The 14745-nt window shown below is 47.0% G+C and overlaps 1 protein-coding gene across 8 annotated transcripts in view; it reads right to left on the bottom strand.

Moving 5' to 3' along the window:
- MINK1 (misshapen like kinase 1) overlaps positions 1–14745 on the bottom strand; it is a 97781-nt gene that overhangs the window by 45165 nt on the left and 37871 nt on the right. For all 8 annotated transcript variants that reach the window (XM_067469638.1, XM_067469636.1, XM_067469637.1 and 5 more), the window contains exons 3-10: positions 10794–10850; positions 10500–10625; positions 10287–10397; positions 8542–8632; positions 5551–5681; positions 2672–2726; positions 564–642; positions 189–364 (exon numbers count right to left, since the gene is read on the bottom strand). In XM_067469638.1, coding sequence (XP_067325739.1) covers positions 189–364; positions 564–642; positions 2672–2726; positions 5551–5681; positions 8542–8632; positions 10287–10397; positions 10500–10625; positions 10794–10850 — 826 coding nt within the window. The remainder of the gene's footprint in view (positions 1–188; positions 365–563; positions 643–2671; positions 2727–5550; positions 5682–8541; positions 8633–10286; positions 10398–10499; positions 10626–10793; positions 10851–14745) is intronic.

Genomic DNA, 14745 nt, shown 5'->3' with positions numbered 1-14745 from the left:
CAGCCAAGGGGCCACCACCGAGAAGGCCCTGTCCCTCGTCCCCGCCAAACGCGCCTGCGATGCGGGTGGGACCGAGAGCAGGGCCTCCCCAGACGATCTTAATGTCCTAGGAGGAGTCGGTTCAAACAGCTCGAGTCTACCTCCCTCAGGTCCCCACTTCCTCCTCTTCCTTTTTTGGGGGTGCCTACCTTTCTCCCCCCTCTTCTTCCGGGTGCGGTCAATGTGGTCCTTGAGCTGGATGCGGACCTGCCGCTCCGTAGGCTGGTCCCGGATGAAGGGGAACTTGAGGAGCTGCTCCGTCGAGGGCCGGCTGGTGTAGGCCTTGATCAGGCAGTTGTCGATGAAGTCAATGAACTTCTTGGACCTGGAAGAAGAAGGTGGCACAAAGGGAGGAAGGAGCACAAGCATCGGCCTGAGTTGCTGCCCTGCTCAGGTTCAAGGGGCCAAGCAAGAGCTCTGCTGTGAGCCCACCTGGGGTCTTTCTACACCTAGGGAACTCCACCCTCCCCTTGGGCAGTGTTCCTGAGATGAGCCAGCCCTTCTCCCCGCAGTGGGGCACCTACCATTTCTTGGACTTCAACTTGGGCGGGGGGTTCCGGGGGATGAGGAAGAGCGCCCGCATGGGATGCATGTCGCACAGGGCTGACGGGGGACACATCGGAGGAAGAGCAGGGTCAGCGCATGGTAAGATTTAACGTTCACTTCCCCTCTTACAATTCCTATGGATTATGTTTTGAATAATCTCACCAAGGACGACCACCTCACCCGCCTCATAGGAAACCTGCTACAAAACAAGAGCTTTTTTGTTGAGTTCCAGGGCCAGAGAAGCAGATGGCGGAAACAGAAGAACGGCCTGCCTCAGGGGAGCGTGCTTGCTCCATCCATGTTCAACATCTACACAAATGACCAGCCACTGCCAGAAGGGACAAAGAGTTTCATCTATGCTGATGATCGTGCCATCACCGCTCCAGCAAGGAGCTTTGAGATGGTTGAACAGAAGCTCTCCGAAGCTCTAGGTGCTCTTACTGCCTATTACAGGGGAAACCAACTGATCCCTAATCCATCAAAAACACAGACATGTGCCTTTCACCTTAAGAACAGACAAGCATCCCGAGCTCTGAGGATTATCACCTGGGAAGGAATCCCACTGGAGCATTGCAGTGCACCCAAATACCCGGGAGTCACTCTGGACCGTGCTCTGACCTACAAGAAGCACTGCCTGAACATCAAGCAAAAAGTGGGTGCTAGAAACAATATCATACGAAAGCTGACTGGCACAACCTGGGGATCACAACCAGACACAGTGAAGACATCTGCCCTTGCGCTATGCTACTCGGCTGCTGAGTACGCATGCCCAGTGTGGAACACATCTCACCACGCTCAAACAGTGGATGTGGCTTTTAATGAGACATGCCGCATTATCACAGGGTGTCTGCGCCCCACACCACCGGAGAAATTACACTGCTTAGCCGGTATTGCACCACCTGACATCCGCTGGGAAGGAGCAGCCAATAGTGAAAGGACCAAGGCAGTGACATCTCCAGCTCATCCCCTGTTTGGGTATCAGCCAGCACGTCAACGACTTAAATAAAAAATAGTTTTCTAAGATCCACAGAGACACTCGCTGGAACACCTCAGCAAGTGAGAGTCCAAAAGTGGCAGGCTCAAACCCAGAACCTCAACCCATGGCCGATACCCAATGAGAGATGCACAGAAGACGGGGCGACTTGGAAGGCGCGGAACAGACTGCACTCTGGCACCACGAGATACAGAGCCAACCTCAAGAAATGGGGTTACAAAGTGGAATCCACGACATGCGAGTGTGGAGAAGAGCAAACCACTGACCACCTGCTGCAATGCAACCTGAGCCCTGCCACATGATGCACCAGGGAGGACATTACATTTTTATTTATATAGATTTTGGCAGTAGCCCCGCCCACTCTCCCCTTGAGAGTACATATAGCCAGTAGGAAGGGCTATTGCCTCCAGTTCTCTTCATCCGCCGCCTCAGCAGCAGCTTGAGAACCTTCGCTCTCGAAATGCGGTATCTTTATTTGGGCATTTATTCCTTTGGGTCCCCAAGGTGCTAAACCTGGTCTGGCCCACCGACTATGTTTCCTGCTGTTGTGCCTAAGGCTCAGATTCACCAGGTGATCGTTTGCTGCCCACAGACCCCAACAAGCCCAGGTTCCTCCTGACTCTGGCTGAGTGGAGATCATAGAAGTATAGAATAACAGAGTTGCAAGAGACAGCATGGACCAACCAATCCAACCTCCTGCCATGCAGAAAAAGCACATTCAAAGCTGCCCTGAAAGATGGCCATCCAGACTCTGTTTAAGAGCCTCCAAGGAAGGAGCTTCCAAAGATGTTGGATGCGGACAAGAGAGAGGGCCTTCTCGGTGGTGGCACCCTCGCTTCTGGAACACCCTTCCTATTATATCCTGATCTTCTCTACCTCCATAGAGGGAGTCAGACTGGCTGACAGCAAAGATTCAATGCTAACAGAGAGGGGTTTCCAGCCACTTCCAGCTGCAGTGCTTGAACACAGCCACACTCCCCCACCCCCCCAGGAACCAAGGGGCCTGGGCTTCAATCAAAAGAGAGAGTGGCCCCCAGGACACCCTGCTGCCCAGTCCCCTTGCACCCCCCCCCTGTCTGTAGGGCAACTCACGTGGCGCTCCCTCGGCCATCTCAATGGCAGTGATCCCCAGGGACCAGATATCGCTCTGTGGGAAGGAAGGGAAGAGGCTTAGAGATTGGAAACAGGTGGATCGGATAAGGAGAAAGATTGAAAATGAGTTAAAATGAGAAAAGCAAAGGTATTGGGAATCACAGAATCACAGTTGGAAGAGACCACATGGGCCATCTAGTCCGATCCCCTATGATGCAGGAAAGGCACAATCAAAGCACCCCAGGCAGATGGCCACCCAGCCTGTGTTTAAACGCCTCCAAGGAAGGAGCCTTCCCTACATTCCGAGGCAGAGAAATTGCTGCTGAACAGCTCCTCTTATATTCAGGAAGCTCTTCCTAATGTTCAGGTAGAGTCTCCTTTTCTGCAATTTGAACCCTAGTTTCCAGGGCAGCACAAAGGAGGCATGCTCCCTCCTCCTTAGGACATCCTTTCATATCTCCTGTCTTCTCTTCTGCAGCTAAACAGACCCAGCTCTTTAGGACACTCCTCAGAGGGATTATTCAGGGTCCTTTTTAGTCTCCCTCTTCCTCTAAACACCTTCCAGCTTAGAGTCCATATCCCTCTTGAATTGCTTTGCCCAGAATGGGACAGAGTGTGATTGAGGGTGAAGAGGTCTGATCAAAGCCCAATGGAGAGACCCCATGACTTCCCTTGATCTAGACCAGCGGTTCTCAACCTGAGGGTCGCGACCCCTGGGGGGGTCGTTCGGCCATTTTCGGGGGGTTGCCAACCCCCTGAGCCAGCCAAATGGCACTCCTGGCATGCTCCTCCTCCTCCTCTTCCCTCAGACCTGTGGGTAGTCACGAGGAGGAGCTTTGGAGGCAAAGGCACGGGGGAAGAAGACTCCCCTCTGATCCAGAGTCATTTGGGTTCACAGTGCTTTCTGGGTGTAGCTGAACTACATCTCCCATAAATCACTGTCATAGAATCCAAGAGTTGGAAGAGACCTCATGGGCCATCCAGTCCACCCCCATTCTGCCAAGAAGCAGGAATATTGCATTCAAAGCACCCCTGACAGATGGCCATCCAGCCTCTGCTTAAAAGCTTCCAAAGAAGGAGCCTCCACCACACTCCGGGGCAGAGAGTTCCACTGCTGAACAGCTCTCACAGTCAGGAAGTTCTTCCTCATGTTCAGGTGGAATCTCCTCTAGTTTGAAGCCATGGCTCCATTGTGTCCTAGTCTCCAGGGAAGCAGAAAACAAGCTTGCTCCCTCCTCCCTGTGGCTTCCTCTCACATATTTATACATGGCTATCACATCTCCTCTCAGCCTTCTCTTCTTCAGGCTAAACATGCCCAGCTCCTTAAGCCACTCCTCGTAGGGCTTGTTCTCCAGACCCTTGATCATTTTAGTTGCCCTCCTCTGGACACTTTCCAGCTTGGAGTCAATATCTCTCTTGAATTGTGGTGCCCAGAATTGGACACAATATTCCAGGTGTGGTCTGACCAGAGCAGAATAGAGCATGGGGAGCATGACTTCCCTGGATCTAGACACTAGGCTCCTCTTGATGCAGGCCAAAATCCCATTGGCCTTTTTTTGCCCCAACATCACATTCCTGGCTCATGTTTAACTTGTTGTCCACGAGGACTCCAAGATCTTTTTCACACGCACTGCTCTCGAGCCAGGCCTCCTCATCCCCCATTCTGTCTCTTTGCATTTCATTTTTCCTGCCAAAGTGGAGTATCTTGCATTTGTCCCTGTTGAACTTCATTGTGTTAGTTTTGTCCCATCATCTCTCTAATCTGTCAAGATACTTTTGAATTCTGCTCCTGTCCTCTGGAGTCTTGGCTCTCCCTCCCAATTTGGTGTCGTCAATTCCTCCCAAACTCCTCCAGTATTTTCTGTCGGTCATGGTACTTCTGTGTTTCAAGTTTGGTCCAGGTCTGTAATTCGCGGGGGATCTCAGTGGTCTATGGAAGTCAGAGCTGAATTGGTTGAAGGTACTGCAAATCCCATCATCCACTGTCCATACTCCCCCAAACATATTGTTTTTGTGATTAACCACTATGCTTTAATTATGTTCAATTTGTAACAATGAAAATACATCCTGCGTATTAGATATTTGCATTAGAATTCATAAGAGTAGCAAAATTATTCATGAAGTAGCAACGAAAGTATGGTTGGGGGTCACCACAACATGAGGAACTTTATTTAGGGGTCACCGCATTAGAAAGGTTGAGAAACACTGATCTAGGCACTAGACTCCTTGTGATGCAGGCCAAAGGGAAAAGATCACGTTGTGAGGCAAAGTATGTGAAAGGGAAAGAAGAGTGATCAGAATGACCTGGAAGGGACGGGAGGGAGAAGCACAAGAAGAAGGGAACATTATTTTGGAAAACAATATTGTTTTGGAACAGAGAGGCGCCGAACTGAAGGATTGAGCTAAGAGGAACAAAGGGGGAAAGGTTTGATTGCGTGTGCGTTTGTGTTTACTTTCATCTGACCCTGGTCAGCTATCAAACCCACAGTACAGATCACTCTAGTGAGGCACTTTTTCTCAGCTGACCCAAGAGAAAAATTGCAAATAAATCTGCTGCATTTTCATCTCCTTGCTTCTATACTGCCATCTAAAACCCAGATTATCTGCTTTGAACTGGATTATATGGCAATGTAGACTCATATAATCAAGTTAAAAGCAAATGTGTATTTTCTGCTTGGGAAAGCTGGATTATGTGGGAGTTTTGAAGGGGCTGGAAAGTGACCCTGGGGGTTCTGGGGTCTGCCTTTTAAAGGGTCAGCACAGCAGGAAGTAAGATAGATAGATAGATACGATAGAGATAGATAGATACGATAGATAGATAGATAGATAGATAGATAGATAGATAGATAGAGAAAGAGAGAGGCAGGGGACACCCTCACCCTGTAGTCGTAGGTGGCGTCAGGGTTCTCATCGCAGGCAATCACTTCGGGCGCCATCCAGTATGGGGTGCCAATGAAGGTGTTCCTCCGACCCACCGTGCGGTCCAGCTGGGCACTGACCCCAAAATCAACTACAGCGAGAGAGAGAAAGAGTAGAAGGGTCATGCTCCCTGCCCAGAACGTGTCAGGGTCTCTGCGGAGAATGAGGACGATGAGGAAGGCTGTCCTTGCCCAGCATCTGAATCAGGGGCAAGTGTAGAGCAGTGACCTGACATGATGGAACTCACTGCTGCAGAGCAGGAGTGCTGAGGCCTGTGAAGCCTCTGAGGATGAGGACGGGGATTTTCTGGATGAGCCTGATGTTTCGGTGGGGGAAAGCGGATGTGTTTTTTGAGACAATGGGAATGTTTTGGGTAGATCTGTTGAGAATTGGCCAGGGATTGACTCTAAAAGGAATGTGGAGGAGACAGGAGGGCTACCGATAACCCAGTGTTTACAGCTCAGAAGGGATAGTGCGAAACACAGACAAATTCGTTGTTCCCAGAGGCTGAAAGACAAACAAAGGGAACCCAGGTGTGAGAAAGACCGATGTCAGGGGCCAGAGGGAGTATTCTTAAGGAATGGGAGTCAATGTTCAGTCAGGAGATCAACATTGGATTTTCATAGTCAAGTTGTTTGTCTCGGAAGCTCTGAGTTAGGACTTCTGCTCTTGGGTCTGGATCTTGCTTTCCTGTTTTAAGTTCCATGCCTCCTGTTTGGATTACAAATCTTATTTCAAGTTTCAAGACTTTGAGATTATAGTCCAGTTCAAGTATCAAGCCTTTGGAAACATGTTCGTGTTTTCAAACTTTTGGATATAGTTCTAGTTTAAGTGCAACAACCCTCGGATTACAGTTTCTTGCTTTTGCTTATGGTGAATTTTAGAATTCATCTTCAGAGTTGGTCACTGCTTTTGGTTAAGCTCCTGGAAATCTAGCTCATGGATGTAACTTTGAAACTGCTTTTGCATACTGGATTTTGCTAGTACTTTAGTCTGCTTATTTTGAACACTATTTTGAAACTGTATTTTATATTAGATACTCTTTTCTTACTAAACATATTATTATTGGGGATTGTGACGCAGCTGGCATGAGTTCGAAGCCAGCCCGGGTTGGAGTGGGCTTCCAACCAATTGTGTAGCCTGTTGTCGACCTTTGCAACCCGAAAGACAGTTGCATCTGTCAAGTAGGAAAATTAGGTACCACTTTAAAGTGTGGGGAGGCTAAATTAACTGATTTATGAGGCCATAAAGAAGACTCCGGCAAAAGCATTCCAGCGGGGAAGCATGTGGGGAATGCGGAAGTACTTCATCAGTGTCGCAGATGGACAATGAAAGCGACAGCTCTCCTGGCGGCCAGAAAAAGTTAAACAGCCTCTGTGTATGTCTGTATATATTGTATGTCAAATTGGCATTGAATGTTTGCCATATTGCCATATATGTGTACATTGTAATCCGCCCTGAGTCCCTTGCGGGGTGAGAAGGGCGGAATATAAATATTGCAAATAAATAAATAAATAAATATTGATCATCTGTGTGGTGTTTGGGTGAAAAAGGGATCAAACAGGCAGTTGGGCGACAACAAGGAGCAGGACACACCAGGGTCTGGGGAAACAGAATCGGGGAAGGGTGAGGCTCTTCAGGGGAAAGAGGAACTGACTCTCCCTGCCCGGCTCCAGCTAAGAGTTGATGCCATCCAGCTGAGGAGATCTCATTGACTGGCCCAAAAGGCCAACTGACTAGAAAGGACCTTAGTGAGTAGCATAAAGAGCTGGTGGCTATATCAGCTCTTTGCTGGCAGCAACGTCTTGGAAGAGCCACAGCTGGTATTCCTGTTGGTGACTTCGGGAACGGACTTTTGACTAGCGTGTTTGGACTTGACTTGGTGTATATCTTGAACAGTGGTGAGCCTATTGGACATTGACTCTTTTGGAAAGGACTTTTGACTATTCTCCTGCTTCATAGAATCATAGAATCAAAGAGTTGGAAGAGACCTCATGGGCCATCCAGTCCAACCCCATTCTGCCAAGAAGCAGGAATATTGCATTCAAATCACCCCTGACAGATGGCCATCCAGCCTCTGCTTAAAAGCTTCCAAAGAAGGAGCCTCCACCACACTCCCTCCGGGGCAGAGAGTTCCACTGCTGAACGGCTCTCACAGTCAGGAAGTTCTTCCTAATGTTCAGATGGAATCTCCTCTCTTGTAGTTTGAAGCCATTGTTCTGCGTCCTAGTCTCCAAGGAAGCAGAAAACAAGCTTGCTCCCTCCTCCTCCCTGTGGCTTCCTCTCACATATTTATACACGGCTATCATATCCCCTCTCAGCCTTCTCTTCTTCAGGCAAAACATGCCCAGCTCCTTAAGCCGCTCCTCATAGGGCTTGTACTCCAGACCTTTTATCATTTTAGTCGCCCTCCTCTGGACACATTCCAGCTTGAAAATATCTCTCTTGAATTGTGGTGCCCAGAACTGGACACAATATTCCAGATGTGGTCTAACCAAAGCAGAATAGAGGGGTAGCATTACTTCCTTAGATCTAGACACTATGCTCCTCTTGATGCAGGCCAAAATCCCATTGGCTTTTTTTGCCGCCACATCACATTGTTGGCTCAAGTTTAACTTCCTCCCCACGAGGACTCCAAGATCTTTTTCACACGTACTGCTCTCGAGCCAGGCATTGTCCCCCATTCTGTATCTTTGCATTTCGTTTTTTTCTGCCAAAGTGGAGTATCTTGCATTTGTCACTGTTGAACTTCATTTGAACTGCTTGCTGTATATGATTCTGGAATGCCGTTGATTAGAGAGTGGCTGGCAGGGTTCTGACAGAAAGCTCCCTGGGTTTCAGTGTGTTCCTTGCTCTCTTCTGTTGATGATGGAGACTCCCAATGAGCACCAAAGGCATCTCCAGCAAGAAAGGACTCATGGAGAGAGCTGCCTTCCCCCAGAGAGACTTACCCAGCTTCACCTCGGCGTTCTCCGTGAGGAGGACGTTCTGGCCCTTGATGTCCCGGTGGATCACCTTGTGCGCATGGAGATGGGCCAGGCCCTGAGAGAAGGCGAGGGAGGAGGAAGAAGGGGAAGGCATAGCAAAGTCAGCAACTCCCTCTTCTCAGTCTGCCAATCCCCCACCCCAATAACAGCACAGCTCCAAACCCCTCCCCCAAAAGAGAGACATGTTCAGATAAGTAAGCTGGGCCGGAGCCGTATAGGGTGTGTATATTGTTTATATGCTTATATGTGTTATACTTTAATGCTATGTTGTTTATTTATATACTTTAATGCTATGTTGTTCAGGCTTGGCCTCATGTAAGCCGCCCCGAGACCCCGTTGGGGGGGATGGTAGCAGGGTATCAATAAAGATTATTATTATTATTATTATTATTATTATTAGAGTAGAGGACAGAGAGCTGGAAAAGTTAATGAAATACAAGGACTTACACTTTGAAATGGGATGGCAACAGCAGTACCAATAATGGTTGGTGTGCTTGGAGGCATTCCAAGAAACCCCCAAAAGCATTGGAAGAGCCTTAAGTTGGACAGAACAACAATCCATGTGCTGCAGAAGGAAGGCAGCACTTCTTGGAACTGCGCTCATTCTGTGAAAATACCTCTACTATCCTAGGCCCTTGGGAAGAGCCCAATAATCAGAGATGCTTCCCAGGCACTTGGACCTAATGCGCATGTGTGCTGTGTTGCTGGGCCTTCTCAGTGATTGCCCCCCGGTTAGGGAACTCCCTTCCTGGCAATACGAGATCAGCCCCCTCCTTCCTGTCCTTCAGAAGGACGGTGAAGGACGGTGAAGACCTGGCTGTGGGACCAAGTCTTTGGGACAGTGACAGGAGGCAAAAGATGCAACTGACAGGAGTCCTGAGATGCAACTGATTTTAATGTGCATATAAGTGATTTTAATGCTTGTTTATATTTATGGTTTTGTCCCAGCATTGCCATATATATGTTGTGTTCCACCCCGAGTCCCCTGTGGGGTGAGAAGGGTGGAATATACCGTATATACTCGAGTATAAGCCAACCCGAATGTAAGCCGAGGCACCTAATTTTACCACAAAAAACAGGGAAAACTTATTGACTTGAGTATAAGCCGAGGGGTGGGAAATGCAGCAGCTACTGGTCAATTTCAAAATATAAATAGATACCAATACAATTACATTAATTGAGGCATCAGGAGGTGAAATGTTTTTGAATATTTGCATAAAACTGTAATTTAAGATAAGACTTTCCAACTCTGATTAAACTATTATTCTAACTTTCTTCAATGGAAATGTGCTTATGTATCCTTCCAATAATAATAGAGTGAAAAAATAAATGTAATAATAACCGTAATAATAGAGTAAAATAATAAATGTAATCATAAGAGTAAAATGATAAATGTAATAATAATAATAATAATAATAATAACAACAGAATTCAATAATAATCTTGACTCAAGTAGTGAAATAATAAATGTAATAATAAGAATAATAAAGTAAAATAATAAATGTAATAATAAGAATAAGAGTAAAATGATAAATGTAACAACAACAACAACAACAGAATTCAATAATAAATAATCTTGACTCAAGTATAAGCCGAGAGGCACTTTTTCAGCCTAAAAAAGGGGCTGAAAACCTAGGCTTATATTCGAGTATATACAGTAAATGTTTTAAATATTAAATAAATAAGTAATATCCATGCCGGCTCCATACCCGGAGGATCTCCCTGCAGATGTAGGCGATGCAGTCCTCCTTGAGGGCGTTGCCCTTGGTGTTCTTCACCAGGTCGGTCACGGAGCCGGCGCCACAGAACTCCATCACCAGCTGAGAGAGAGAGAGAGAGAGAGGGGAAGAGTTAGGCCCCCATCCTTTTGGGAAGGAGGATCGAAAGGGCCCAATGGGACCGGAGCCTCCCCCTCCTCTCACCCAGAGCTGGTCGTCATTCCCGGGGGGGCTCTTCTTCACAAACGCCCCGTAGTAGGTGGCAATGTTGCGGTGGTGGGAGTACTTCTTCAGCATGTTGATCTCCTGCTTGATCTCCTCTTCTTCGTCCTGGTTGAGAGGAGAATAACGGGGTCAAAGGAGGTGGGAGACCCCTTCCCAAGCCCCACGGCACAGTCTGGGGAATGACCAGACCTGAGAGGGAGGCTGTGCCTAGTGTACATTCCCTGCTCAAGCTCCCAACCCCTGCTTGCCCCCCGCCCTGTGCGCCATACATACCTCTGTGACGTCCATGACTTTGATGGCTGCCAATTGCCCCGTCTTGACATGGCGGCCCTGAAAGGGAAGGAAGGAAACAAGGGCATCAAGGCTTGGAATATGTTTTAAGGGATTTACACTGTGAACTTTTAATACTGTTACATTTAATTCTGTTTTACTGTGAGGTCTTATTTTTAATTGTAAGCTGCTTTGTGTCCCCTTCAGGAGAGATAAAGCAGGGTATAAATAAACATCATAATAATAGGTTGTTGTGTGTTTTCTGGGCTGCCTGGCCATGTTTGAGAAGCATTGTCTCCTGACGTCTCACCTGCATCTATGGCAGGCATCTTCAGAGATTGTGAGGTCTGTTGGAAACTAAGCAAGTGGGGTTTATAGATCTGTGGAATGGTGTGCAGGGTGGGAGAAAGAACTCGTCTGCTTGAATGTTGCAACTGGCCAGCTTGATTATCACTGAATGGTCTTGCAGCTGCAAAGCCTAGCTGCTTCCGGGTGTATGGCCATATTCCAGAAGCATTCTCTCCTAGCATTTTGCCCACATCTACGGCAGGCATCCTCAGAGGTTGAAGGGTCTGTTGTGGGGTTTATATATACACCTGTGGAATAACGTCCAGGGTTGGAGAAAGAACTCTTCCTCCATTCAGGGCTGTGACCATTCAGTTTGGCTTCCCAGTGCCTATTCTGCCTACGTTTTGGTTGGGAGCAGCCCACCTGCGACAGGTGAATCCTGGGGCTGCAAGGGGAAAGGGGAAGGCAGGCCCTCCTCCCTGAACGAGACCAATGGGTTCCTGTCTGCAACCTTGGTGAGAGAACGTGGGAGAAATATTTATAATATTATAATGTAATGCAATATAATAATAATAATATAATTATATATTTACATTACATGTAATATTACTAATAATATTGCGATATAGTGGTATGGTGCAATATAGCAATGTTTAATGTTGATATTGTACTATGCTAATAATATATTGTATATAATATATACGAGGGGTATTTTTTAAGTAAGGTCCGTTTTGTTGTAGACACTAGTATTTTGCGCGCATACCGCAACGAGCGCGTGCGTCGTGTACCGGCATGCCTGGGGAACAACTGTGCTGAGTTTCCGCTCTGTAGCTCACCTGCACGGTTCTGTTCTGTGCTTTAAAAATGTTTAAGACTATCATCTCACCCTCTGCATGTGAGGGTCCCTCAGTGAGACGGTTTTTGTCAGCAAGGAACCTGCCTGCTGCAGAAATCCATCGACAGATTTGTGAAGTGTACGGTGAGACTGTTATGAGTGAAAGCAAAGTGTGTAAGTGGGTACGACAATTCAAAGATGGCTGTGACAACGTCCATGATGAGGACCGCTCTGGTCACGGCCATCTTTGATTACAGACGATTTGGTGGCTTCAGTTGAAGCGAGGATTTATGAAGAGGGTATTTTAAAATTGGTTCAGAGATATGATAAGTGTTTGAACAAACTTGGCAACTATGTCGAAAAATAGAGTGAAGTATGTACTTTCTGAAAATAAATTTACTTTTTTGAAATAAACTTTCGTTGTGTACTTATGTTCCAACGGACCTTACTTAAAAAATGGCTCTCGTACCTTGTAAGGCACCCTTCGGGGTGAGAAGGGCGGCATATAAATGTGGTAAATAAATAAACAAACAAATAAGAAACAGGAAGTGGAGCAGTTCAGCCCCTTCCCCAAAGGGAAGGCAGGAGCCTTGGTGTCTTTCCCTGCCTGCCTTGGTCTTGGCTTCTGTCCTTGCCCTTGAGAGTGGGGGGGGGGGGGGGTCCTTTGCAAGTGCCCCTCTCTCCCTGGCTTCCTGTTTGGTTTGCTTTTGGCTGTGGAATGAGCTTCAGGGAGCAGAGGATCCATAGGAGCCCCTTCCTCAGCCTCCATGAGCTGGATCCCCAGCAGAGGGAGACAAAGGACCCTCGGAGCAAGCCAACCCTTCCGCAGCAGGTATCATCATCACCATCATGACCAGGATGATGTCCAGAGGAGGACAACTAGAATGAAGAAAGGCCTGGAGACCATGAAACCCAGTGGGGAGCGTCTTCAAGAGCTGGGTCTGCTTAGCCTGCAGAAGCAAAGGTTGGGAGGAGACATGAGAGCCATGGCTGAAATCAATATCTGAAAGGGCGCCATAAGGAAAGGGGAGCAGGGTTGCGTTCTGGAGATTAGGACTCCATGGAGACATGGGTTCAAATGACAAGAGAGGAGAGTCCACTTAAACATTAGGAAGCACTTCCTGACCGTAAGAAGAGCTCTTCAGCAGTGAAACTTTCAGCCTCAGAGTCTGGGGGAGGTTCCTTCCTGGGAGGCTTTGAAACAGAGGCTGGATGGCCATCTGTCAGGGTATTTTGATTGGGTTGGACTAAATGGTCTTTAGAGGTACCCTCCAACTCTATGATACTATGATTCTAGGAGACCTGGAACAATGGGAGGGAGGGAGGCAGGTGGGATCCTGCGCCAAGTGAATGAGACCCCTCCCCATTCTCCTCCTGAGCATAACTCCTCCACCCGGAGGCAGGCATCCACAGGCCAAGATGCTAAATGGGGTAAAGGACGTCCTGCCCATGCGCCTCTCCATGTGGAGATAGATGTAGGTTTGTACAGCTAAATACTGGAGACATTGTTCCTAGCCCTCTTCCTCTTGCAGCCAAGGGCTGCCCACTGCGGGGCCTGTGGAGCCCTTCACCCACATTTGAAAGGGGGAGGGAAGGCCAACCTGAGACACCCCTGGCTGTTCAGGAAGATGATGCCCAGAGAACGGTCACCCCAAGGGTCCAATGCCTGGAAACCAATAATAATAATAATAATAATAATAATAATAATAATAATATGCCCAGAGAAGGGCCACCCAAGGGTCCAAGGCCTAGAAGCCAATAATAGTAATAATAATAATAATAATAATAATAATAATATGCCCAGAGAAGGACCACCCTAAGGGTCCAAGGTCTGGAAGCTAATAATAATAATGATAATGGTAATAATGGTAATAATAATACAATGCCCAGAGAAGGGCCATCCCAAGGGTCCAAGGCCTGGAAGCCAATAATAATAATAATAATAATAATAATAATAATAATAATAATAACGGGAATAATAGTAATACAATCCCCAGAGAAGGGCCATCCTAAGAGTCAAAGGCCTGGAAGCCAATAATAATATTGATAAATGATAAATTATTATGATGATAATAATAATAATAATAATAATATTGCAAAGACTCTGGCACAAGCCAGTAAAGGTGGTCCCAGTGGTTATCGGCACACTGGGTGCTGTGCCTCAAGACCTTGGCCTGCACTTAAACACAATCAGTGCTGACAAAATTACCATCTGTCATCTGCAAAAGGCCACCCTACTCGGATCTGCATGCATTATTCGCTGATACACCACACACTCCTAGACACTTGGGAAGTGTCCGATGTGTGATCCAATAAGTGACCTTATTTGCTGTGTACTAATCTTTTTGTGTTTCTAATAATAATATTGTTAATATAACAACAACAACAACAACAACAACAACAATAATAGTAATACAATGCCCAGAGAAGGGCCACCCTAACTGTCAGAGGCCTGGAAGCCAATAATAATAACAATAATTTTTATTTACTACCCGCCTCTCCTGATGGCAGGTAATAACAAGTTCAAAAACAAATGCACATAAAAATACAATAAATTACTAAATTATTTATTAATATATTATATTATAATGTAATATATTTTATCGAATAAAATAACATTACACACACACATATGATTTAATACGTATACCAAAGACAGCTACAGAATTGACCTATCGTGGTAATAGAATGCAACTCAAAAGCATCTTGCTGAAGAGCTGGGGAGGTGTAGCCTGGAGAAGGGGCATACATGGGAGCCATGCTTCAACATCTGAAGGAATGCTCATGGGGAGGAGGTGGTGGTGGTGGTGGTGGCAGGGGCAAGGCTTGTTT

Source organism: Anolis sagrei, chromosome 6 (genome assembly GCF_037176765.1).
Source record: "Anolis sagrei isolate rAnoSag1 chromosome 6, rAnoSag1.mat, whole genome shotgun sequence".
Classification (NCBI taxonomy): Eukaryota; Metazoa; Chordata; class Lepidosauria; order Squamata; family Dactyloidae; genus Anolis; species Anolis sagrei.
The sequence above is the reverse complement of the archived record's forward strand: the minus strand, read 5'-3'. Positions and strand labels throughout refer to the sequence as shown.